Source organism: Corvus brachyrhynchos, unplaced genomic scaffold (assembly GCF_000691975.1).
Source record: "Corvus brachyrhynchos isolate BGI_N302 unplaced genomic scaffold, ASM69197v1 scaffold6, whole genome shotgun sequence".
NCBI classification, from domain to species: domain Eukaryota; kingdom Metazoa; phylum Chordata; class Aves; order Passeriformes; family Corvidae; genus Corvus; species Corvus brachyrhynchos.
This window is the reverse complement of record NW_008238632.1, coordinates 4,137,292-4,164,769: the sequence shown is the minus strand read 5'-3', so window position 1 is coordinate 4,164,769 and position 27,478 is coordinate 4,137,292. Positions and strand designations below refer to the sequence as shown.

Below are 27,478 nucleotides of genomic sequence, written 5' to 3'. Positions count from 1 at the left end.
CCCGAAAGCCATAAAAATCAGCGCTTGTTTAATTAAATGTAGCAACTTCATTTTCCCCCACGCAGAATATGTGGCCCGTGCAGCCGCAGATGGCAGTGCACTGACATCCCGCCTATTGGAAGGACACGGTCCTTGAAATCCTCTGGCACCGCGAGCTACTGCTTTCAAACTAGAGCAGAGACAGATAAGGATATCGTGAAGGAGAAATTTGGCGTTGTGTATTATAAGAGCAAATCCTCAAAAGACCTGCGTACTTTTGGCAGTATTTCATATCTTGTAAATAGAACCCATATATATTCATGCGTATTTTAAGCAGAATATAGTGTACTGCAATTTCTGCCATCTAAGCAGATATCTTGGTAGAGTAATTTAAAAACAGAGCTGGTTTTTTTCATAGCCAGCACTGCACCGATTAAATAACAAGGCCACCATCCTGTGTTAGGCATCCTGGCCCAGGGGCTCCCAGGTGTCCATATACCTGCTGAAGGCAGTGCAGGAGTTCAGGAGTTGACCCAGCACGGGGTGAGGGCATCACTGGCTGGCTCTCTCTGAGCAGAGCTGTGTGGGGATGGTGTGCTGCAATGCACACTGCTGTGCAAGAGACACTTCTAAAAAGCAAAGCATACAAATAGTCTTGGAATACGGGCAGCAGGAAGGATTCTTTATAATACCTGGATAAACCACTATATGTTTCATTTCTTTATAATTCTGCAAGTAACCTACTTTTTGCTGGGGGTAGGGGGTCATAACAGCACGAACACTGAACCACTGAACCCCTCATTTGATGGCATTAATTTTACGTAACTTCCAAGACATGTATATACCGATTTGCATCTGTATTTCCCTCTGTCTAAAAATATCTTAAGGTTATAGATTCAAGGCTTACAGCTTCAATTAAGACATGAGTGAACAATTGCAATTTTAAATCTGCCAGTGACATATATGCAGAATTATTGTTACATACCATGCTGTAGTAACCCTGAATTATTTCAAAATATAAGCAAGACACTATACTACGTCAGTCTTTAAAAGCAATCCTATGAACCTTGCTGTGTTCTTATCAAAATTTGAAGAATTTGCACTTTTGAAAAATTACAGTCCAGTGCCCTGTGCAAATCTGTGTGAGTGGAGTCTCTTGCTCACTGACACTTCGCTAAAAAGTTCTGAGACTGCAAAGTTTCAGCCAGTTGGGAAGCTCAGATCCACACTAGCAGTTACTTCCAGATGGCTGCACTTTGATTTGGTACTAAGCCTTCTAGCATCTCAGCCTTTGCATGTTTGGGATGGTGATGTGTACTGTTCCACTTGTTTTTGCCAGAAAATGTACAGGGCATTGTATGATAAGTTTTGACACATGGTATAGCTCAAAGAAGAGGTGAGAAAGAGAGTGTGGGGAGAGAGAAGGGACAAGGAAAAGACAAGGAGAGGAAAAGAAAGGAGTAAGAAAATGCAGCAAGAGAAGTTTATGTCAGTGTAATGAATTCAGCCTGACTGGCAAATACAATCTGACTGCAAGTTGTGAATTTCATTGAATTTGATCCAAGAAAGACACAGCTGAGCAATCTGCAGGAAGCAATCTTTTCCTAGAAGTATTCAGCTCCAAACTATACAAATTCTTTCACTGGTCATAAAATGTCTGTCTGCTACTGAACCTGTGCAATCAGGTATTTTTGAAGAGAAAGTATTGTACTGAAACAGTCAACTAAAGAATAACAAAAAAATTCACTAAATGTAGAGTTTTGAAAGAAGAAAACCTATATAATTTGAAGTTGGCCAATGAAGCCCTAGTGATAAGGACAGTTAATCATTCTGGTGCAGCTGTTTCCTGACATTTCTGCAAAATGTTGTGGAAAAATTAATGAAGGTTCGTTCAGTAATGGTTTCAAGCTTGGCTAGTGGAAAATATGACAGTATTTCCATCGTCAATTAAGAACAAGCAAGGCCTTTTTTTTTCCGTAGGGGAAGTGGTATGCAGTTTGTACTGCACAGGAAACTGTAGACTTGAGAGCAGCTGTGTGATAGTAACAGGTATGCAGAGAATATGGAGAAGGGCCCAGGCCCTCTTCCCTTATCACATGTGCTTCAGTGTAGTAGAAGTAGCTCTGTTATATACTGGAAATACAGGATACTTACACTATCTACCATGTGGGGTATTCCTTTGAGTGTCTGGCTCTGAAAATAAATGCCCTTCTTGTCACTTCAGTCACAAAGCTTGCATTAATAAGGTTTTTATTGCAATTTTATTACCGTGATGTCAGAAAAGACTAATTCCTTCAGGTGGAGAGACAGAAGATTTTTTTGCTCATCTCTGAAATTCAAGTTACTTGCAATTTGACCTCAGCATGTCTGGTTGTCGCAGCCGTGCAGCATGCCTTGGTGAGCACATCTGGTTGCTGTGCTGCCTGGGTGTGGAGCAGCAGTAGAGCTAGAGGGGAACTCACTGGCCTCGTGTGCAGTACAGACAGGGGCTGTGTGTTTGAACTCAGTGTCATGCGTGTGTATGTGGTGTTGCAGATAGCCAAGAAGTGTGTGGAAACACGAGCATGGCCAGGGGGTGCATTCCTGTTGCAGAGCAGCATAGCTGAAGGTCACTGTAGCAGCTGAGCAGTGGCTGTTGCCCACTCCTTCACCTTGTGGCCTGCAGCCCCTGGCAGGCAGCCAGCTGCTGACAGCCGCCTCCAATGGCACCTTGGGGCTCCTGATCCTGCCAAAGCTCCACTGTGCGTGAGCTCCTCCGGCCCAACTCAGTTGGGGGTATGCTGGATCCTCTCTGCACTTGAATAGGCTGTATGGGACAGAAGGTAGTTGGGAAAGAGACAGTTTCACTCTTGAGAATAAATTGTGAAGACCAGTCCTATACAGTCAGTAGAATTAACTTTTTTACTCAAAGGGTTCTAAATTTTATTTTGTGTTAAAAATGCATTAGTGTGAAATGTCCAGGTCTGGTACAGAAACATTGTAAATCACTGCAAATGTTTAGGTAAATGATTTAGGTGCTCAGTACCTTTCTAGTACCTTTCTGGACTGCGAGGTTTTGTACAAGCCTGCTTCCTGTAATAGCTTTTTTCTTCCTCTGATTTTCTGAGATACTTTGAGCCCTACCATAAATACGATTACTAGCCTGTTTACACAGTATGATGATTCATGCTGAAGTGGTGGATAGAAGATGCACTATAATGAATGGTGTATGCTTTCCTAATATTGCTCTGTAAAGGAGACATTTACTCAATGCTCCTCCTGCAAATTTAGAAGACCCTTAGCAAACTCACTAAAAATGTTTGTGTTGCTCTCTGTAATGGTAGCTGTAGAGTGTGTAGTTCTTATTGACAGGTTTAAGCCAGTGTAAAACAATTAATAATGATAGAGTTATATCCATTCACATAAGCACATAAAAGTCAGCCCCAAGTTTTCTCTCCCTGATGCAGTCCACTGTGAGAAGCTTCATTTAAGATTCTCCCGAGCCTGCAATCCCTAGTGCTGGTAAACCTGTTGCTGGAGTCAGTGACAGCTTTATCAGTATCAGAGTTATCAGAGCATTAGAGACAGCTCATATAAGAGCCTCTAGTTAGTCTTGATTTGGGACATTAAAAGATGAATCCTTCAAGCACCCCACCTGTAACCACGTGCATGCTGCCACTGCAGCCAGTATACTTCATGCCTGCAGTGAGATTGCTGTGTGCTGCAGGGTGTGCTTGGGAGTAAGGGAAAGATGAGGGCTTTGCTTTTGTAGTTTATCTGATGTGGGAAATCTGAGGGTGCTGGGTCAAACATGAGCTGCTTTTAAACTTCTCAGCATGAGGGCTGTGCCTACAGCTGCTTAGGAATTTCCCATAAAAACAATTTGTCAATTGAAAGCGGAATTTCCACAAGAACAAGTTTTCCACTGGAAAATTTCCATATTGCTATTTTTATTTTTTTGTTTTCCCATGGAAATCTCCGAATGAAATACTTCCCTTTAAGTCACTTTACTCCATGAAGAAGACCTTTGATTAGCTGATCTGAGCTAAAATGGTTTCAGCTGCCATTAAGTTGCATCTGCCTATTATGTCTCTCATCTCATGATGAATGGCAGTACAAGAATTTTATGCTTAAGAAGTTCCTGTGGGCAGATCACCTTGACAGTCTTCATGTCCCACACTGTGTTGTAGTCACTTGTGTGAAAAAGATTACTAACTACTGAAAAAGCAATGTCAAAGTGAAACAGGTTCTACAATAGAGACAATACAAACCCTGGGGAACCAGAGAAGCCTTGTCCATTTGTGAGCTTATATATTTGCTGTTTAAACTCAGTTTCCCAAAATTTTGTGTGTATTATACAGGTTATTTAAGATGTCTATGGGGGTTGTAAAACTGTTGGACTCCATTTGAGATTAATGGGGAATAAAAAGTATGTTAAAGTCATTGTAAAATTGACTAAGATTACACAATCAAGGTGAAGGACTTCCACTCATCTTGTTTTAATGCCTGGCCTGACAGCCCCTACCGAGGGGAGCTGGGTAATAGCTGAGACATTACTGTGGGTGACTGGACACCTGGTGCTGAGCATATGGGAGGGGAGAGGAATGCTGCTGACACCAAGGTGTTCATCGTATCACACAGTGACCTCTCATGGGTGAACATTAACTTTTACTTTTTAAACCAACTGTTTGAATAATACCAATATTTGTATTAGGTTCTGAGTTCTCCTTATGGTACTGTGCCTTCAGACTTCTATCAATCTTTTTCTCTGTCTTGCTATCTCTCATCAGTTCTTCTTGCTGTTCTCATTGACACATGGAGCAAGTTCTAGTCACAGCACTAAAACTTTGGTTATATTGCACGGTGACCAGCTGGCAGTTTTGGTGGTCATGACTGATGGCACGCACAGAGTACTAGCCCCTGTTGTCCCTGAGGGAAATTTCCGTCAGGAGGAAATGGGCTGTACCAGAAAGTGGGCTGTGTGACAGCTGCTGCACCAGAGGAAGCTCACTATCAACGTGAGGCTGAAGGCAGGTGCAAGTTTTTTCACCTGGTGCACACAGGAAGCAGCATGGCCAGTGTCTGACTTTCCTTCAGGCAGCTTCCCCTGGGCTTCTCAGAAAGGCACGGGAGTTGTGGTTAAATATTACAATCTAACCTTTTACTTGCTTACAGACTGACCAGGAGCTAAGTAACTTTAAGCCATTAGCTCCATTTTAGGTGTCTCTTCCACTGGATGAAGGGCAGTTGACTCTCAATCATATCTTGCAAACAAATGACTCAGAGTGAAAATCCTGGGCTACCTTTACCTACAGCAGAGCATGGTGCCAGCACATCTGATGCATCCTCCTCTGTCCCTTGTTCTACCCCTCTCACAGGATTCTTTTGAGTTCCCATTCCCCCTTACTCTGTCACTGGTTTGTTCTGACCCTCATAATTTTCACTGGGTAGCCTGAATTAGATTTCTGAATGCTTGATCTGAACCTTCTTCCTTCTGGGAGGATAGGACTGACAGCTTGTGGAGAACTTTCTTGACCCTATGAAATCAGGAAGGATTTTTTAGAGCTGCCTTAGTCATTAATCCTGCCAGCATCCCCATTCTTACCAGATGGTGCTGGGAACCCTCCCAGCCCCAAACCCTTCTGCTTCCCCACTGCTTAGCCGCCCCAGTGGTGCTGAAGACAAAGGTAACAGATCTGAGTAGAAAGAAGAAGGGACACATAAGGACTGGTCATTAATTCTTTATTTAAATATGTCAACAGTTGTGTTTAGGTGATACTGACTTAAGTCACTGGCATTCAAGGAAACACCTAATAGGCCTTCTGTGCTAATAGCAAAGACTTAATTGTACCAAAAAGCTGAACACAGTTTCAAAGATAACACAATGTATCTCCACTGTTTCCTCCTGTGTGTTGTCCATTGGGAAAAACAGTAAAGCCCACTTCACTTATAGTCCCCTATGCTAAAATGGAAGGTTTTCTTCAAGTATAATTGGAACTGGAGTTCTCATTCACATGTTAGAATTTGAAGACTAACTGGAGGAATCATCACAGCAATTATTCACACTGTTTGGCAAGAAAAAAACGATTGACAAAACCTACATTGGTGACAATCAGTTGTATTTCATGGCTGCATTGCAAAGACCTTGGTTCTAAATATAAGATAGGCAGAAGTTGTTCTGTTTAGTGTGTCCTAAAATTATCCAGCACAGAAATACTTTAAGGAAGTGTAAAAATGAATTCTCAATTTCTCAAAAGGCAGCTTAAAGGGGAAGGCATGCTGATGTGGAAGTATTGAATAAATGCCATCTCAGTAACAATTTTACCAAATGTAGGGAAGAGTCATACACGTCACGTCCTTGTTATAAGATTCATGGAGAAAATACTCCCACTCAGATAGAAATTCACTGTAAACAGCTCTCTTGCTGTTAGAGTTGATGTACTTTTGAAGATGCAGTGGCTCTTAGAAGGAAAAGAGCATGTTGTGCAATAATGTGACCTTATGTTGCATAGACACTTCCAGTTTTGGAATGTGAAATGTCTGAAACTGGGAGTGGGCGGACAAGAGGTGGAGCCAGTCAGGAGCCTGGGTGGCTGCGTTTCTGAGAAACTCTCTTCTGCTGGTGAGTGCTGCTAATTCGCCAAGCGCACGGCTAAAGCCCTGAATAGTGCTAAGCTGAACCACTAAACAATATCAAGTTTCAAATGGACATGGAGCTATAGGGTGATATTTTGGAAGTTAATTGTATAAAATCTAGTTGAAAACAAGGCTGAATTCTTTCAGACCCGAAACCACAGCCTCCCAGAATGCGTCAGAGACTCTTGATGCTGCAGCGAGGTCAGCTTCCCTCCTCCCCTACCTGTGAGTCAGGACAATTCTATTATAGGAAGCTTTTGTTGGAGGCTCTTGATAGAGAGGTAGACAACATGCAGATGGTGAGGACACAGTGGGACAGAGTTTGGATCCTGTGCCTGCATAAATGGTCACCAACAGGCGACCAACAGGTCAGAAGACCATTTTTTCTGGAGAACGGTGGGATACTAAGGGAAGAATAGTATTTGAGCAAGAGGTAGGTTCAGCTGATTTCACCTTCTGTCTAGTTAAAACTTGGATTCAGAGTCCACTCAAGCTGGCACTGTATCGATTTCTCAAGGGGAACAAAGGGTAAGTCTCTCGTGGGCTTAATGCCCTCAGTGCTTGTCCACAGTTTCTTCCATATCTACTTTTGGTGAAAATCACAGAAAAATAATTTTAGAGCAGCTCAGTTCACTGTAGAGAGAAAAAGAAAACCAAGGAGGAAACAGAATGTATTCAACAGGTGGGAATTTCAGAGGTGTTATCTTGATTTTCAGTCAGGGCAGGCACTTTTTAAAATAGAAACTTCCTGTGGGGTAGTCATCCACTTATTCTTTCCTTTTCTGTGAATCCAGACCTGCTCATGGGTGGATCAACACTACTGGGACTTAAAAATATCTGCGAGCAATGCTGCCCCATTTATATTAGCGTGCCTGTAACTTTCTCCTTGTTGTTTGTTATTGCTGTTATTACCTGGACTGCTCTAGCTGAGTGTTATCATGGATGAAATTCCTGTAACAAGCAGCATTTTGACAACTTGGAGCTGTGGTTTTAGATGTGCTCTCCTTTTAATGCTGGCAGATGCTCTGTGCTTCCTGGACTCACTGCTACTGGAGAAGAGGTATCTTACAGCAGTCTGTGATTAAAAAGATACCTCTAGAAATAATTTACTCTATTAGGACTTTTATTATTTCTATGTGAGATTTCTAGCAGCAGGTAAGAGATCCGGGAAACCAGCTGTAGTTACTTATTTCATGACCTGTGAGAAAAGAAGGTTTTGGTTTCCACTCCGGATGAGCACCTTGAGTGAAAAGCAGAGCATGCAAAGGGCTGACCTACCTGAGCCCTCAGCACAATGGGTAGTTCTGCATTTGAGTGATTTTCCTGAGAGCACCCCATGTGGAGTTTTCCACTTTATTTAAGGCTTATGTTGTACTGGTTTGATCCACTTTCCATTTCACTGGTGGAATATTTCTATTAACTTTCTCACAAGCTGATTCAGACTGCATAAAAAGGGGAAAAAAGAAAAGATTCAGATTTGAATCCATGGGTGGTGCATTTTATGAGCAACTTCATCAATGCTTTGTTCCTAGAGGTGTAAACAACCTTTTCTTTAAAAAATGAAGAAAAACTGGATGCACTTCTGGTGTCCCTCTGACTGCCAAGCGTTCATTAGTAAACAGTCAGGCAAATGGACCTCCTTATGCAGATATGTCTGAGCCCATATGTAGATGTATTCACATGTGGAATTCGAGTTGGAGAAAATAATGTGTTCTCAATAGACTTGCTGAGGCAGTTATCTGCCTGAGATTACATTTGTGTTTTCCATTCAGAAAGTTTTAAGTCTAAAGATGGTTGTGATGGAAAAAGAGCTACCTAAAGCATAAAGCAAGGCTGTAGTTTATCTGAGCTTTATGATGAGGAGGGGGTGGACAGACAAACCGAAGCAGAGCAGTGTGGTCTCCCAAAAGGGGTGTAGAACTGCCCCAGGCAGAGGATGCTCCTGGACATTTTGACAGCACTAACTGCCACATTCCCCTTTTAGTGTGATTCAGTGAATTATTTCCCTGTTGGATAAGATGGAAGTATGCTTCCTCTGCCATCTGCCTGGTTGCCTGCTGTCCAAACCTGCTCTGACCAGTCAGCAGGGAATTTGGGTGCTTTTTAACTCCACTGGCCTTTTCCTGGCCTTCCTCTGCCCTTTGCTCTTTCTGGCAAGGTCCTGTTGCAGTCAGACTGCAGGATAGCCGCCTAAGTGCCAACATCTTCCAGCTGTCATGTGAAACTGCAATTTGGTTCACATCAGTTCTGTTCTTTCTCTAAGCAGTTTATACAAAATATAAAAGTTCATATCCTATCTTATGATTAGATTTGACATCCTTGAACAGATCAAGGAGAAAAATGAATTGCTACCCTGAAGAAAGTTGTGAAGAAAAATATCAGTGATGGCTTTTTGCTTTTAAGTTTTACTGATCAGAAATCAGAGGCTGAATTTTGGATCAAACATCCATAGCGATTTTACAATCAAATACTCCCAGCTTGTGAAGATGCAAACAGCAGCTACTCCAGCTTGCTCTAATGAACCAGCAGCTCTTTGTTGATGCTAGCAAAGCAATTAGGCTCCCTGTTACACAGTTGCATCTGAGCAATTTGGTTTATTTTACTCAAGCAGACCTCACCAATCCACAATTAAAATGGCATTTTTATCTCACACTTAGGGGTTGAGAAAAAGCTTTTGAAGGTCTTCATTCCTCTAATGAGCTTGGGAGAGGAACAAAATCAAGCATCGTTTTTTTGTGGCAGGAGTTGGGTTGTGACTGAGACAGTTGGCTACTTCATTATAGCAAACACGTAGGTGGCCTTTCTCAAGTTTTGAGATCCGAGAGAGAAGCTCTGACTTGACTGACATCTTTGAGGGGAGTGGAGTCAATCCTTTGCAGAAGGAGGGTCAGGTCTGCTGTGCCATATGCAGCACGTGCTGACAGTGAGCCCTTTCCTCTCAGCTGCTTTGAAGTTACAGTCTCTATCTTTCTGGCAGGATCAGATCCAAGCGGTGAGGTGGCCCTGAGTTTGGGCAACTTAAAATGTCTGTAATTTTTTGCACCTGTTTGATTGTAGTATTTACAGCTCATTTTTACCCTGGCTTTCTTTTCAGTGTAACAGTTACCAGCAGACTTTCTTGCTGGTACTGGTTCCACTCTGAAGGAAAGGCTGGACGTAATTTGGAGGATCGTTAGGGTGAGATCAGCTCTTGAAACCCGAGTCAAGTTAATGATGAAACCTGAGTTTTGTTAATAATACATTGTAATTATTACTGCCAGCAGGGCAGATACCTCGTATTTCTCATCTTCTTAGCTTGAGGGTCCTAGTTCCAGTGGTCTTGTTCAACTTGTTGTCTGTTCCACCCCTTGCTTGTGTCTACAAAAGGAAGATTCCTGATCTCCACCACCAGATTTCCACTTGAGCTTTCCCAGGTAGAGCAGTGTCTCCGCAGATGTCGGTGTGTTACACAAGCTGGGGTGCAGAGGGGCCGAGAGGAGGATACATGATCAACAGATGAAGCAGCAGAACGTTAATAATAAAAGACACCTAATTGGATGTGCCCTTTTGCCCAGCAATGAGGACATATGTCAGTGCACAGCAGGTACCGGGCCCGTGGCAACCTGCTCCCACCTCCTACAGGTCTTCCTGAGGACAAAATTGCATTATGAGCTGAGCCACTTGCCTGCTGCAATTGCCACTAAAGCATTAATCCTAACCTTTTGTAGACTGCATCCATGCTTGCACCTCAGAGACGCTGGGCCAGATTGGAGAGGTGACATAAATCACGGTGTGCCTTATGAGTTGGTGAGTGGGAGGGGAGTGCACACTGGGGAAAATGACACCACGCAGGGGCGGGAGGGAGAAGGCTGTGGCAGGAAAAGCAGCCTGCGGCAGGATGTAGGAAGATGTGAGATAGTGCAGACTCTCTTTACTTAATGCCGTATTTTCTTACTGCCTCCTGTAGCTCTCCCCTGTAGCAGCTTCCCCTGCTGTCCTGTGCTGGTGCCCGCTGCCTCCATTTGCCCATGGTGGGGTGAGGTGCTTTAACCAACTGTAGGCTTTCATTTTGTGGGAAACGCCACTGTGGAACTGTTGTCCCATCTGAGGTGCAGGACACCACTACATCTGGCCTCCCACCCCATCTGTGCCATGTGTTTGTGAAGGCATGAGTTAGGGACTTATTTTAGGACAAGATGAAATGGCCTTAAGTTGCACCAGGGAAGATTTAGTTTGGGTATTAGGAAAACTTTCTTCATAGAGAGGTTAGTCAGGCAGTGCAACAGGCTGCTCAGGGAAGTGGTGGAGTCACCATCCCTGGAGGTATGTAAAAGTCTTGTAGATGTGGCACTCTGGGACATGATTTAGTGGTGGACTTGGCAGTGTTAAGTGAATGGCTGGGCTCAATGATATTAAAGGTCTTTTCCAATCTAAATGATTCCATGATTCTACATTTGAGACAATGAGGTTCCAACACCCATAATTTAAACACTGGCCAAAGGAGAAAGCCTATAGCAGGAACTTACCAAAAAAGAAGACTTCATTCCCTGATTTTAAGATTTCAGTCTGTTCTACAGAATTTTGGAAAATACTGGAATTTTGGAATGTAATAGTAAGTGTTATATTTTCTTAAGTGTACAGTGAAGATAATTTTTCATTTTTCTAATGCACTTTTCTGCAGTTTTCTTAGTTTAAACTTCTCCTTTGTACATCTTTCTTTAAGTAGGTGCAATCTTAAAAAGATAGGTAATGTATTACTGTTGCTTAAACAGAATTTCTGCTCCAAATCTCAGTGGGGGGATAGGCTGAGGTTGTGATCGCTGTGCTTTTAACTTTATAACTTAAGATCCCCAAGGTGGTTGAGGCTATGTGGTCCTGTCTCCTATTAACTTTATGGAAATGTACTGCCAGAATATGGTCTTCGGTATTTAAGCCTACTAATAATTATTTTGACATCCATATTTCCTCTAATATAATAACATTTATTCTTCATTTCAGATGAAAATTAAATTGTCTGAAGAATAGTATCATCAACTGATTTGTCTTGCATCGTCATGTTTATCTATTCTGGTAAAAAAATCAGTGATTATTAAATTTACCACTAAGGCACAGAATGAAAAGACAAAACCATGATGCTGCACAAAGAGTGCTCTTGCATCAATGGGAATTAATCACAGCATATCAAGAAAAGAACATGGTCTCAATTTCCCCCTGGAGTTAATGTTAAAAATTTAATCCTATTAACTTCAATTACTTTTTGTTTAATGTTAAAATCAGAGGAAAATAAAAATTGTAATGTCAGAATAATCATTTGGATTGAATCTTGCATGTGAAGTTGGCAATATGTTACAGTGGGCGTTTTTCCCTGTTGTAAATGAGAGAAAAGTAAAAACCTGTGTGTTTTTGTTTAGCCCTGGCCCCAGCAGAACTGATGAGCAGTATTTGGAGCCGCACAGGAAGGCTGCATAATGATGAAACAAACCCCTCTTGTGTGCGTCAGCCAATCGAGTCATGATATCAAATAGAAAAAGCAAAATTGTGGGAGAGACCATTTCCTAGCACAGCACTAGACAGCAGGGCACTAGACAGCACTAGGAATTTGGCATGAGTGTGGCTTCCAGTAGTGGTATTGCAGCCACAGGCTTTAAATAGTAGCAGATGTTCTGAAGGGGGTTGTGGGGACCGTCCCCGCCTTCCCTTTGGGAAGCAAGAAGCGAAGCACATGGCCTGCAGGAGCACAGAGTTGCCCTGGAAGGAGACTTGGCTGAACGTATCTGAGCACCTCAGCTGAGCACAGCTGTGGCTTGTCCTGTTGCAGTCAAACCCACGGGAGGCTCAGGGCTCCTGTCAGGATGAGCAGTGGGATGGTCCATGTGGCAGCCCAGCCAAGCCTGGCCAGCACCGGCAGTAGGCCAAGCCCTCCTGTTCTTGCCCAAGGGGCGACTCTTCGGCTGCAGCCTGAAATGGGAGTAAGTAATGTTTCCCTTCCTGGCAGCTCCTTCATGCAGGGAAGGGCCGACATGCAGAACCAGGCTGTGAGAGAGCTGCTGTGTCCCACTGCCCCCAGGCCCCAGTGCTGCCGTTGGCCGGGCACAGCCGCCTCCACGGCACGGGATCTGCGCCCTGCCTTCGCCTCCTGCTGCTCCCCAGAGTTTGCTGGTACCACTCTGGTTTTGCCTCTGAACCTATTCCCGTAGTCCAATGGGCTGTTTATTAGGATGTCATAACAGAAAGCTTCCAGCTATTTGTTACGGGATGTCAGGATGCAAAAGCCACGTGGAAGATCTGCCTGGTCTTTTCACCTTTACTCTTGTCATAATGTCAGTGAAAAGGGGAAGATTTCAAAATCTGACTTTTACCCCCCTTGTATTCTCAAGTTTCTCAAGAAACAGGAAGCTGTTTTGCATAAAGGTAAGATTGTGTTTTTAATAAGAAAAGTTGGTGTTAGACAGACTAAATATACCCACACAGTCATACTCAGTGGGTAGTCCTGGCTATTTTTAGGCTTTATTTGTGCCTCTCTTTATTTGGTTTTTTTTTTTAGTGACACCTCCACTGTACTTTCAGCTCGTAGTGAGGCACCACTTCCTGTGGTGGTATGAAACTGGCAATTACAGCCGGCCTTGTCAGGTGTCATTTATCAGGCATTGCAGAGGGCTGGTTTCAGCAAAGGAAGAACAAAGCTTAATAAAAAAGAGAGAGAGGGAGAAGCATTCTGTTAATAATTTGCCCTTTGCAACAACAGACCCTTATCAGATCACCCACGCTCATCTGGCTGCTGACGCTGTACTTGCTTCATTAGTAGGAGCTATTTTTACACCTTTTGTGTCTTTTGAGGAACCGAGTGGGCCTGCTGGCTTGTAGTGATTCACCATCTCCGGGTGAACAGGGTGTCCTCAAACCCTGTCGGTGGGGGAGGAAGGCAGAAGTAGGGGGAAGAGTTCAATTGAATAAGCAAGTCGATTAAGTCGATTATTTATCTTAGCTTTTCTGAGTGCTAAAACATCACACTGTAGTCTCAAGGAAAATAACCCATGTGGTTTTGGTTTGCAATGCAGCATTTCAGATTATTAGGAGCTATCCCAAGGAACATTTTGTAATTATTAGTTCAAGTTTAGCTTAGCAAACATGAAGCCCTGCATGCTTGTGCATATACTCTATGTGATCATTTCCCTGTCTATAAAGGGAATGTTGACAGCTAGACACGGGGATGTTTGGGAGTTGAACTTCATCTTTAAAGGTCCCTTCCAACTCAAAACATTGGGTTGCATGTTGGTGATGCTTTCTTTTGTTTGTTGTGTACAAATGTCCTTGGTGTATCACAAGCACCCAGGAAACTTTTGGGCCAGACTGTTAGGTGATTTCACTTCTGATAATGGAAAGAAAAACTAAACTTGGTGGAGTGAGCCAGGCAGGATGCAGGGGAAGGAGAACCCTGTATGAAGTTGTCTGGAGTTTTTTAAAGCTGAATGGCAGTTGCTTTCCCTTTTGATGGACCATCAGTCCTGAGAATGTCCTCTTAAGAGCCTGCTGAGCTCTTGCCTGGTGGCTGAAATTAGGATTCTTTGCTGCCTTACTTCAACTTTACATGGATAGGAGTAATTTGGTGTTCAATGGTTTCATATTGCCCATTTCCTTGGAGCAGTTTCAAAAGTTAGTGGTATGTGAGATACATATATGAATCTTTAAGGTGCTGTGGTGATGCACCCTAGTCTGACCTTGTGTGATAAAAAGTCGTCATGAAACCTGAACAGTGTCTTTCCCGAAAACTCTTTTGGGTTTTATTGTGTTGTGCTTGTTGAGAATCTGTAACTTAGCTATCAGCTTGGTTTGTCCCTTAAATATCAACTTGATCTGGAATAACAGAGATTTTAAATGTGGTTTCAGGCATTTTGGCAGATCTTCATCTCTTCAGAAGTGTTTGCTTGGGAGAGTGATGGTAATGTTATAAACACAGTTGATTTGTGTTTTGTAGAAAGAAACTTAAGTGCAAAGAGTAAAATTTCATGTATACCTACAAAATGCAGCAAAAAGCATATGCATATTTTGCTGAAATTTTAGGAGGTGTTCTGATGCAATTGAATATTATACATACTGACTTTCAATGCTTCATACAGTAAAAAAGAAAAAAGTACTGTAAAATATGGCCAGAATAATTTTAAAGAGTTTTTTTTTCTTTTTTTCCTCTGCTAGCCATCCTAAGGGTTGTAAAGAAAGCAGCATTCTTAAATATGCAGTCTAATTAATGTATCCTACATTACCACTATAGTGATCAGAATCTTTAGGTGATGCTCAGTGACTGGATTTACTACACCAAAATGCCTGTATTGAGTCATTAGTCAAAATGAAAGATTTTGCTGCTGAGTAGTGACTGTTGTGACATCTGTGCGATATTTAGAATTTGAGGCTTAATAGCTGATCTCAGCTGAACTCTTACAAAGTATTCAGGATGGATTGAAATAAAACTGCTGTGAAGACCCATTTGGGGGCAAAAAGTGGAAAAAAAATAGTAGGAACATGCTGCTGATGTTTAGCATGTGTGTGGTTTTGTTTTGACATGTGATGACCACAGAGCTTAGTAAACAGTGACAGGTTTTAAAATACGCTTGTATAATAATTTGTGTGAGAGAAAAACAAATGCAAGCTCAGATGCTGTAAATGTCTTCCTATGTAATTCTTCCAAGGGCGAGGGTTTCAGTCGGAGGCAGTGCATTTGCTCATTCAAAGTGGTGTTTGAAAGATACTGATATTTTCATGTGAAATGAAAGTGGTTTCTTCTGACACGGTGTGAAAGGAGGCATGGCTGTTCGCAAAATCTGCCGCAGTTGCATAATTAGGGCTGTGTAACTTTTTAACTTCACTTCCCAGAAAATTAAGTTGTATTTTCCCTCTGAGGTGAAAATGCTAGGCAAAGGCCTGATGTTTTTCTCCTATTTCCTTTTAGCATGAAAAGAATAATTACTTTGTACCTAAAAATGTTGCTATATTTACACAAATTTTGTTGTGTTTTTTTTCCTGGGAAAACTTGGGGGAAAGTTGAATGATATCCTAAGAGGGATTTACTGGTACAGCTGTGTTCTCCCCAGTGGCTGCCTGTTTGCAGTTCTTGTGTGAAAATGATGAGGCATTTCAGCCTTTGCATGTCTTTCAGTTAGGAAAATTCTTATATCTGAAAACTTTAACAGTTTGAACTCTCCAGTGAAAATGTTCTTACCCTTCTTACTGTAGGTGATGTTTTACAAGTCTACAAATGACTCCAAACCACATCCGCATGGGAATCTTGGTCTTTGCATACACTTCATCCTTTCCAAGTGCTGCTAAATTCATAGTTTACTTAATCTGTCCTTTATTAGGTGTGAAATTTCCCTTTCTGATTAACACATTTCTTTGTGCTGAATTGAGAAAAAATTCTTTAATCTCAGTAGTTTTCACCAGTTCTTCCAAATGCAAAACTTTCATTGCAATCCCAGTGGCATCACATAGCATCATTGATTAGTGTCTGAGCCTTTGCTTTTCAGAGGTTTTTAGCCCTTTTTGGGCAGGGCCAAAACTCCTTTTCTAAATGGCAGGTGTGCAAAGAAAAGTAATTCTACAAACAGTCATTGGAAACTATTTGACACTTCTATGGTTTGGCACAGTATCCTTATGTTCAACTGCTGTGGCTCAGAAGAAAGTGAGACAAAGTTGAGTTTCTGGTGATAGAGAGTAGCCCAAGACTTAAGAGCTCATTTGTATCTAGGCACTGATTTGGATACTCCTATGCCTTGCTAATGTGTATTTAGTAAATACTGTTGCTTACTACTTAATTCACCTTTGAGAGACACTCATTCTTCTGCAGATAGCACCAATGGGATTAGGCATCATATAAACCTTGTTTCAGCCGTCAAAATGGTGTTTAAAGAGGTCCTTAGTGATGGGCATCAGTTTCTGGCAGTTCTCTGCATGGGAGCTGTTCTCACTCTCATAAGTCACTGTGTACTACAGTTCAAAGGAAAATGAGGGGGGTGGATGGAGTGGGTGGGCAGGGCAAAACCACTGCCTTCTGAAATTTTAATAGTACTGGGAGTACTGCCTGTCAGATCTGCCATTGCTCTGCCATTACATTTTAAGGTCCACGTGGGAAATGATTGGTATTTTATTAAACTCTTTACGTTTTTTAACTTGTTCCCCAAGGAAATAAGTACCAGTGTGAAATGATTAGCAGTTTACATAGTTCTTTAGTTTTCTTGTTTAGTTTCGTATCTGAATAATCCCAATCCTTTGCTCTTGTATAGAGACAGATTCAGGATGTCCATGTCAGAAGGCAGTCAGACAGAACAGGTAGATTTTGTGTTATCTGACATGCTCTGTCAGACTCTTGAAGTGCACAGCAAGATTAGGCAACCAGAAACAAAATATTTACCCGATCCATTAAAAGCAGTGGGATCAGAGGGATCAATTAACTGCTAATTGATTGACAAGTTTGTTTGACTTGTTGGCTGTTTTGGCATCTCTTTGATAGCAGGGTTTTGTTCAGTTCAAGGAGAAGAATTGTGATTTGTTTTCAAATTCCTACCTATAAAGGAAGTGTTTAAGATTAATTTGGTGCCTGCACAGTTTTTTTCTCTTTTTTTTTTTTTTTTCTTCTAATACTCATCCTGTGGAAATAAGTGTTCAACTGGTCTTTGGCAACGTTAAAGCTTTTTTTATACATTTTTTTCCATCTGGTAGTAATGTGTACATTGTGTATGATGCTGAAACAGGAAATAGTGATCTACTTTTCAGTGAGCAATCCTTGTCATTGTAGTTAAAAGGTCAGTGTTAAAGCATTTCTGCTCTAGACTTCTTCTATGGCTTCCTAAAATGCACTCAATTTGAAGTTAAGGTTTTTGGTTGGTACTATTTTTCTACAGAGAGCAGCAGTTTAAAATTATATTTGAGATACTTAATGTAGCAAAAACTGAGTGTTTTGCTGCAGCTGTACTCAAAGCATTTATGATACAAACCAGCATCTCTTAATGAAAATCGCCCATGTTTTTTTACTACTGTGTAATTGAACATTCCTTGCAATATATGTTACAGTTTTCTCTGTAGACATCTTAGAGGTGTTGGATTAGTTTATTTTCACCTTGTGGAAAATAACTTCAGATATTTAGCATGTAGGATGTAAAAGCCTAAACCTAAGGGGTCTGACTCTGTTTTTATGAGGAGTAAATCTGGAATTATGTCCTTGGATTTGCAACTCATTGCCTCAGATTCATACCAGGTTAATGTAGAGCAGAATTTGGCTCTCCTTGCTGTCAGAATAATTAGTCTCCTTTTAGTCTCTCCGAGTCAAGTCTTGTATCTGTTCAAAGCTTCTTGAAGTCAAATGAGAGGCTCTTGTTTCATACCTGATTTTACTGTTAGTGTGTGCCTGACCTCTGACTCAGTAGGGTCACATTCAGAGCCTTGCTCTTCTTCACAGCAAGTACACACAGACATTTATATGAAGTGTCTGAATAGGTGTAAGATCCTATGGTTCAGGTTATCAGGTGTTAGGATACAACAGATTTGATGATTTAATTGGTTTTTTAGTTGGTTTCAGTGTGCTTTTAAGCAGACAGATTCCAGTTATTTTCTTCAACATACTGTGATAATGGTCTCAGCTAATAGTTTGAATTATCTGAATTAATTAAGATTAAGGTGAATTTGGTAAAGGCATAAAATTAATGAAATACTCAGTACTACTACAATTATCTAAGATGTGTTAGATGCCAATTCTCAGTGGCTGAGATTCTAGAACAGCTCTCAAAATATAAGCCAGATTTAGTTCAAGCACTGAAATAATAATTACACAAATCAAAATTCCAGGTTTTATACCACTTCTAGTTTATGCACAGAATCTGCCCCTTGAAACCAGCAACTACCAGGGACACAAGTGTGCACTCATGAGAGTAAAAGCCTGAAGCTGGTGTTTGGTCACAGTGAGGCTTCAGTCTGCCCTTGATGTATCTGTAACTGGATCTTCTCAGTGAGTCCCCTCAGTTTCTGGCTTCTTGGGGAATCCTTGTGAGCACAATATAGCAATGTAGAACAGATCCTGCCCTGTAGCTTGTCCTCAAGTAAGCTTAGTACAGTTTGTTAGATCATTGTGTACTGTGTTTACTCGCTGAGCAGTGTTTGGGTTTGTATTGGATAGTACTTTTAAATGACATTTTAAAAAGTATATTGTAATAATTAGTCCAGCTGCCCCCCCCCCAAAAAAAACCACAACAAAAAAAAACCCAACAACAAAAAGCCCCCCAAACCCATATGTATTATTCTAAATATTTCAGGGTTTTTCCAAAACTGTGGTTCTCTGGCTGGTTTTGAAGAGTGGCAGTACATTCAATAAAGCACTGAAGTCCAGAGGGCAGGCAGAACATCTGGGGTGGAATTTATTAACAAATTAGAGGAGTGTCTTCAAATGTGAAGAGGTAACAACAGCAGTTACAAGACAGAAAGTGGTAGATTAAAATAAATACATCTAACCTGTTTTAAAAGAGCTGCCTTCTTTGAATTGCATGTGCAAAATGATGTCTTACAACTCCTGCCAAACTACAGCAAAAGCCCAGGCATCCTCCCATTCCCCAGCAATTCAAGACTGCCAAGTGTCAGTGGTGGGCATAGGAATTTACAGTCATTCCTAGAGGTGTTCAAATAGACAGGTACAAAACCACAGTCAGATGGTCAGCTTAGCCCCCTAACCAGAGGCTGTTGGAAATGCAAAGGGAATCTCTCTGGTCAGGAATGGGATGTCTTTTTGCTAAACTGGGAAATTAAATTGTTTCTTTTTCCTTTTCTTTTTAGTTAGTACGATTCAATGACAGCAAGTGTGATGTCCAGTAGTATAAAAAAGCTTGCAGTTGGTCATCTTTTTTTTTTCATTTGTGTAAAATGCCAAAACTATACACCCCAAGGACTGCATTCTTTTTGTTATGTTGCTACATAACATCCTCAGCCCATGAATGAATATATAACCTTGGAAAGAAGGATGAACAAATGCTTACCTATCTTCATGCCAGTTAAATCTTTCAGTTCAGAGGTGCACACTGGATGCTGGTTGAGAGCTGTTCTTCAGATTTAGCCCACCTATGACCTTGCCTATGTAGAAGAAGCTATAAATCCATGTTTTACTAGGAATCCCAGTCTTTTTTTTTCACTGGGATATCAACACCAAGCAGTTCTTTGGGGAATCTCATTAGCAGGACAGAGGGAGACGTAGGACAGCAAGCTGAAAGTGTGCTGTCTTTCTTCCTGAAAGGCCAAGGCAATTTTCTTCTCAGTTGCAGGTGAGGAAGAGCTCAGAGGTGGCCTTTCTTGTAAGGCTGCTGGGCTTATCCCAGACAGAAACTAGACTTGCCTAATAAGGGTCTTGGCAGTGGTCTGTGCATGAATGTAAGGATTTCATAGGAACCACTGCAGTTTATCTGTGCTAACACTTGTCCTATAGAATACAAATTCTTCAGGGGCCAGTTACTGTGGTTTTAGGCTGGCTTTGTGCTGGCAGAGCTGGAGAGAAAAGATTTAAAACAGGGCTGGATCTGACCCTTAGTCCTTACTCTAGAGTCAATATTTATTCTGTATGGTGTACTCAGGATTTAGCCTGGAAGACATAAGCTTCCAATTTGTTCACTTGCAAGAACTGTAATATGAGCTACAAATTGAGAAGCAGTAAAAGTAATATTTTGCCAAATTTTATTTTAAAGCTGTTGAGTGTAACCATTTTAATGGTCTGAAAAAAAAAAAGAGTAAAAAACAGGAATAATCTTGGAGCTCTGCAGTCAATCAGATACACATCCCCTGCATACAGCTCACAAAGGCACCCTAGTTAAAGGAGCAATAGGATAATGTTCCTTTCTACAAAGTTTTGAAAATCTTGATTTAGTAGGTGCATCTGACATAAATACAGCTCCTGGTTTCCAAATAATCTTCTCATGTTCAAAGTTTTCATAGAAGTGAAATGTCCTGTTTTGAAGCAGGCAGATAGCACAGCTAATGTGACTGGGGGAGCTGGCTCTCAAGCCACATTCCTATCAGGAAACCTGGCTTGGCCCCCAGCCAGGAAGGACTTTGCAGCTCCTGTCAAACAATGTGCTCTGTGCAACTCCCATACAGCTTCTGATCTGTGTAGGTGGGCTACTCTTATTCACTCCGGCAGAGCTGAGCCGTGCCAAAGGTATTAAAAAATTGTGCACTTTTATCATCCTTAGTTCCTTGGTTTTAAGTAGGTAGTACTTGAAATATAAAGAGTTTCTGTCTATCGAATAGTATTTGTTTGATGAAAAGCAATATTTAAAAGTATACTTAAAATTTTTTCTAAAGGAGAAACGTTAGTCACTTGGAAAAATGGAAGTCTGTTGTTGGTTTAATACCTTTGGCTGTGGATGCAGCCAGATTAGATAGAGTCTTGACTGGATAAAACAGACAGAATGCCAGCTAGCTTTACAGTGTCTTACATTTCTCCAGTTAGGCCAGTCTCCCATTAGGGAGGGGAAAAAGAACAAGAGAAATAGTATTAAAGACGTCTTTGACACAGGATGGATGGCAGCTCAAACAAAACCAGAAGTGATTATGTTCGTTCTGGAAAGGGATTTATTTTCCCCAGGAGAGTGGCTCTGGCCAAATTTACACCGTCAATAATCTCTGTAATTAGTCTATACCTGTTTCATAGTGTAGGTTAAAAAATTGTACAGAATGTTCTGAAATTGCAGGACTGCAGAGTGGCTTTAACTCTGTAACAGAGGTCTCAGTCCAGAACAGAAAAGTTTTGGATATATATTAGCATCATCTTTTTGCTGAAATAAAACCATTGCTGTCACATTGCTGTGACTGGCAGATTACTTCTATAAAGGTACTCTCAGTAAAAGGAGTATGGCAAAGAAAGGATACTCCCATCTTCTAGAAATTTCTCCTTCACCATTTGCAAAATTGCCTAATAAGGAGAAGAGTATTTTTCTTTGAAGATGGATACTAACTTTATGCTCTTTCAGCGAGGAACGTTCACTCTTGTCCCTGTTTCTGCCTTCTCCCAAGCCACACATTTTCCTTTACATGTGTGCTCGTATATTGGCCTCATCAGTGGCCTGCGATTCAGTGTAGCTCAGCTGCTGAAAGTGGTTGCCACTTACCTGCCACTTCCTCGTGAGCCCCTGCTGAGCTGCTCTGTCTTAACTACTTCTGTATATTGTACCTCGTGCACAAGGACTTCTTTTTCCATTTGGACTGACACTTTTTACTTGAGGAAGTTGATTAGGAATTTAAAAAAAAAAAAAATTATACCTGGATTGCATTTTTTCTTTTTTATTTTAGAGAATCAGACAAAAGAGTTATTTAAAAAAGCCATTAGCACATCAAAGTTGAATGGCATTAGGACCTAAAATGTTCTGGTTTACATTTGATAGCTTGCTGTTACTTTGTACTACAGGGGATTTCTCTATAGTTAAAATTTAAAAATAGTTGACTAAACCAGCATTCCATCGGTTATTGCTGGCCTAACTACTGATATATTATTTATACTACTAAATAATTAATTCATAAAAGGTGGCATGGTAGTGATTCTATTTGTGTCAAGTTATCAGGCTTTGTTAATGTCCATTTGTTCTTGGAAAGTGTTATTAATTACAAAGAATTAAAAAGTATTTTTCAATTTTTGTTGATTCTTTTCCTTTATAGACTTTATTTTTTTAATCATTTTTTGGTGTCATTTAATGGAGAAAACATGAGTGCTCTAGCTTCTTTGTGACAGCTGCTAATTGAGGATCATTACAATAGTCTATATCCCCTACTCTGAAACCAGTGTTCCAGCTGTTTCTAAAGATCTGTTCTTTAGAGATGCTCTGACTTTTGGCATAAATAAAAACCATAAGAAATGCTGCCATTGTTGCTTTTGTTATCACAATTGAGCAAACATCCGTTTTAATGAAACAAAGGCAAAAAAGCTGGTTTTGAGGAAAGATTTGTTGAAAACTGAGAGTCCTTCCTCGATGGGAGAAATGGTCTTAAGGCAATGAGATGATGTTCAGGCTCCCTCTTCTCCGAGCTGGTCTTTTCAACAATACGGAGTAGCCTGCAGTGCGATGACAGTCAGAGAGGTGGCAAATCATGGCAGTCACAAAAGTCTTTTAGTCATGTATTCTGTAATTTTCTTCTGTAAGTTTTTTCTTTGAGAAGGCAGCCATATATTCTTTAGCAGTATCACACAAGTGTTAACTAATTTGGACACCTACTCCAGTTTCACTACATTTTCTTGTCCCTGAGTGATGACACCCTGACCAGGAGTTGGTGCTGGTCCCTGAAACATTTAATGAGAGGCCTGGAGTCTAAAAGTATTAGCTGGAGAGAGGCATTGAAAGGGGATTTGCCAAGAGGATTCAGGGATAATCTGGGCTTAACAAAGGCATAGGAATGAAGAGGTACATTGGCAGCTCTCTTTTCACTGATTCAGGAAGGTGAGACTTTATTAATTTAGACTTGCTGTTATTCATCTACACATTAGATACCTAAGTCCTTTAAAACTGTTCATGGTTATAGTCTTCAAATGTAATTGCTCAGACCTCCAAGATACAACATGAAATTTTCTAGTGGATGGGTAAATGAAATTTTCAGGCCTCTACTGTAAAGAATAGAAGATTTTCATCATCATCTATACCTAATATCAAAAATTTCTTATAATTGTATTTTTTTTCCCACAGGAAGTTTGAAGATAGTCATGCCTATTAGATGTTTAGAAGATGCAGGTAATTACTTTATAATGAAAAAAAATTGTAGATGCCTATTACCTGTGTGTTTTCCTTCACTTTGCTATTGTTTCTATGAGCCAAATTCAGTTTCTCCACTGTAGGAATGAAAAGTATTCCAATATCTCTAACACTGATTTTTTTACCTCTTTCCTTGCTAGTGTTAAATCATGACTGTCTTTATAATTCACGTTATTTCATCCAGAAAATGTCCTGTGTTTGGATAGTATGAAAACAGAAAGCATAGATTCTGCTTCAAATTCAAATGCTGTACTTTTCTATGAAAATCATACCTCTGAGCTTTTGGTCTTCATAATAGACCTGTGGAAACCTATTGCATTTAAGCATTAAAAATGCATGTAGACCTGGATGGAATTGTTTCATCAGTGAAATCTAAAATGCTAAAGTCACATAAACACAGTCTCTAATACATTCTTTACTCCCAGCAAGACTTTCTCACTAAAATTTAACGTAGTGATTGGAAGATGGAGTTGGGGAAAAGTACCAGTAGTGCTGTGTTTGAAATGCCTCTTTGATGTCTCTTTTTTAACTGTTTAAAAGTAGCTTAGAATGGGGAACACCACCTTCTTATAAAAACAGTTAGATGATCTAAGGTAAGAAGTACCTCACTTCAGTAATTTTTTAGCAATATTCAGTATATACCCCAAGGAACTCTGCCTAGTGGACTGTGAGAAACAAGCATCTCCATAGTGGAGAGCCATGAGCATAGACAGCCTCTGTGTCAGAAGCACCTATCATGATATGGAAAGATTTCTTCTCTGATCAACCTCCTTTGACTTTAGAGGAAGGCCAGGTGACTAAAGTGCATGTCTGAGCTGTAGGTGAGTAATACTGGATAAGGTAATTCCCACCCACAGTGTTAGGCTTCTATTTTCAGCAGTGATTGCTGAAAGAGCTTTGAAAGTATGTGGTGGACTTTCTGATACAAAGCCTTTAAACTGTCCCCTGAAAGCCTTCCAAAGCTACTGTTTAATTTGGAAAGTGTAGGTCTCTATTTTCTATTCTAGAGCTGCTGTTGGGTAGTGATTATGCTTGTGTGCAGTCTCTGGAGCCAGTCTTTACTGTGTCTGCTCACAAAAGAGAGTTTTGTGAAATGTAGTTACCTTTGCTTAAGTCCCTCAGTAATTTCCATGTAAGGCTAAATAGAAGTGCAACTGACTGCACTGAAAGTGTTGTTTAGTATGGCTGTACTAACTGGTGTGTGTGGGTTTGTTTGTTTTTTTTTTTATTTTATATTTCTGTACAGATAGCTGTGTCACCATGGAAGAGATGAAGAGAACTTTGCTCTAGGAGATCATAAGTATCTCTGGATCATTCTGCATCTCATTATTTAATAACAATGGAACATGTCCAAATGCTATAACAGGTCTTTGCAAATGTATAATAAACTGTTTAGGAGAGTTCATGCCATGAACAGAACTGTATAATACTCTCATTAGTGTACAGACACAAATCTAATGCCTATAGACTACTGCGTGGAAAGTTCCAAAGAGAAAGAAAAGTCTGTGAACTTGCAACAGCCCTGGAAAAATGGGAGCAACAAAACTTTAAAAAGCACAGCTTTGGGCACACTTCATGTGTCTGCACAGCTTTCAAGTGAACTAGCACTTAAGACCTTGTGTAACAAAATGGACTCTGGGGACACAGCTATAGGGCAAAAAGCTACCTCAAGGTCTGGAGAAACTGCTAAAGTACCAAGTAGATGGAGGCAAGAACATTCAGCTGTTATTAAGATGAGCACTTTCGGCAGTCAAGAAGTACAGCGGCAACCACAAATAGATCACGAGCAAATAGGAAACACAGCATCAGCACAACTTTTTAGTTCTGGGAAACTGGTATCATCAAGTGAAGCTGCACAGCAAGTCACAGAGAAGCAATATCCTCAGCATTGTCCAAGCCCTTACTCATGTCAACATTCACTTTCCTTTCCACAGCATTCGTTGCCACAAGGCTTCTTGCACAACATAAAGCCACATCAGAGCTTGGAAGGCCCTCCATGGCAGTTTCCTAGCCATTTGCAATCAGTTGCCTCAGAGGACTTGTTTCCTTTTCATATGCATAGCCATAGTGGAAGTTTCTCCAGGAAGAAGATTTCAAGTTTGAACCCTGCATACAGCCAATATTCGCAGAAATCTTTAGAACAATCAGAAGATGCTCACAAAAAAGAGCACAAACCCAAAAAGCCTGGCAAGTATATTTGTCCTTACTGTAATCGGGCCTGTGCCAAACCTAGTGTACTTAAAAAGCATATTAGGTCTCATACTGGTGAGCGACCATACCCTTGTGTTCCTTGTGGTTTCTCCTTCAAGACAAAAAGCAACCTTTACAAACACCGGAAGTCACATGCCCATGCAATTAAGGCAGGATTGGTACCTTTCACAGAGTCAGCAGTCTCTAAATTGGACCTTGATGCCAGTTACATCGATGTGGAAGCTGAAATTCATTCAGATGGTGAGCAGAGCACAGACACTGATGAGGAGACCTCACTCCTAGTGGAAGCATCTGACAAACTGAGCCCCATCTCGCAGCTCCCACTGGACATTGCTAGCAGGAGTGGTTTTCACTCCTCCATGGACGAGTCCTTGGTGGGGCCAATGAAAGTCCCCATTTTGATTATCCCTAAAAGTGGGATCCAGTTACCGAGTGAGAGTTCACCATATATTAGCTCTGATATGTTGCAAACCCCATCCTTAAGTACCAAGTCTGATGACTCTCATACAGTTAAACAGCGACTTGCACTAAGACTGTCAGAGAAGAAAGGACAAGATTCTGAACAGTCATTAAACCTCCTGAGCCCCCACAGTAAAGGAAGCACTGACTCTGGCTATTTTTCCCGCTCAGAAAGTGCTGAGCAGCAAATTAGCCCACCAAATACTAATGCAAAGTCTTACGAAGAGATAATTTTTGGGAAGTTCTATAGGATTAATCAGAGGACAGCACTAACTGTAGCCACAACAAATCAGGAACACAGTTTAATGGGTAGAAAGGGCAAAACAGACCCATCACCTCTTTTAAATAACAGATTAGATATCAAGATGCTTGAGGAACATATTTCTCACCTGACTCCAAATAAAGAGGAACTCATTGACTCCAGTAATTTGAGCTCTATTCAATCTACACAAGTTTATCCAGGCAGCAATACAGAATGTAGACAATCCCAGACCACATCATCCATCAAAAGTGAATCCAGCTTGTACCAAGTCAATCAGCAGGGTGATGTGCCTGTCCTTCTAGAGCCCCCAGTAGATTCCTCTCCTCTTATCAGAAGTAACTCCATGCCAACCTCTTCTGCAAACAGCCTAAGTATTCCCCCATCTCTGAGAGGAAGCCATTCATTTGATGAGAAGATGACTGGCTCTGATGATGTATTTTATCCTGGGACAGTGGGGATATCCCACCAAAGGATGTTGAGAAGGCAGGGTGCCTTTGAACTGCCATCTGTGCAGGAAGGACACTCAGATTCAGACTATCATGGAAGACCAGGGAAAAATATCATTATTGCTTCCAGCAGACAGACAGCAGGTGACAAAGGACCATCCTTGAAAGAGAAGAAAGGAGACAAGACCTTTTATGACTATGATGCCAGTGGAAAGCACTACAGAAAGTGGGAAGAATTTGAAGCTCAGAAACAGAACTACAGAGACTCGCCATCCTTAGGTGGGATGAACAAGGGGGGAGAGTTTTTTATTGATCCACTTGGACAATCTCAGTCAGTGCCATCCATGCTTGGAACAACTTTTGAAAACAGGAAGCGCAGGAAAGAGGAGAGTGTTGGAGATGAGGAAGACAGTCCTATGATTTGCAGCAGTACAACTGGCACCCCTGGAGGAATTCAACCTTTGGACTTGGATCCCAAATCCCAAATTCAGGAAGTGCCAAGAAGTGGATTTGCCCTTCAAGGCTTGGACAATGCTCCCCATTGCCATGTGGAGCGTTTTGAAATGTGCAGGCCTTACTTGCAGTCTGGAAGTCCAGCAGCTTCTCTGGAAGACTCAACCCTAACTGCAGAGCAAGAAAAGACTGCAGAATCACTGGTTAGAAGGCCCCCTGGAAATGTCATCTCTGTCATTCAGCACACAAATTCATTGAGTAGGCCAAACTCATTTGAAAGGTCTGAATCTACAGAACATATTGCATGTCAGCAG

General features: G+C 41.1%; 1 protein-coding gene across 6 annotated transcripts in view; it reads left to right on the top strand.

The window, feature by feature from the left end:
* HIVEP2 (human immunodeficiency virus type I enhancer binding protein 2) overlaps positions 1-27,478 on the top strand; it is a 106,390-nt gene that overhangs the window by 56,587 nt on the left and 22,325 nt on the right. For 5 of the 6 annotated variants that reach the window (XM_017737236.1, XM_017737232.1, XM_017737233.1 and 2 more), the window contains 2 exons: positions 23,268-23,312; positions 24,580-27,473. In XM_017737236.1, the coding sequence (XP_017592725.1) occupies positions 24,791-27,473 (2,683 nt within the window). In that variant the 5' untranslated portion in view covers positions 23,268-23,312; positions 24,580-24,790. Of the gene's footprint in view, positions 1-23,267; positions 23,313-24,579; positions 27,474-27,478 lie in introns of those variants that run through there. The other variant, XM_017737237.1, reaches the window with a different exon arrangement.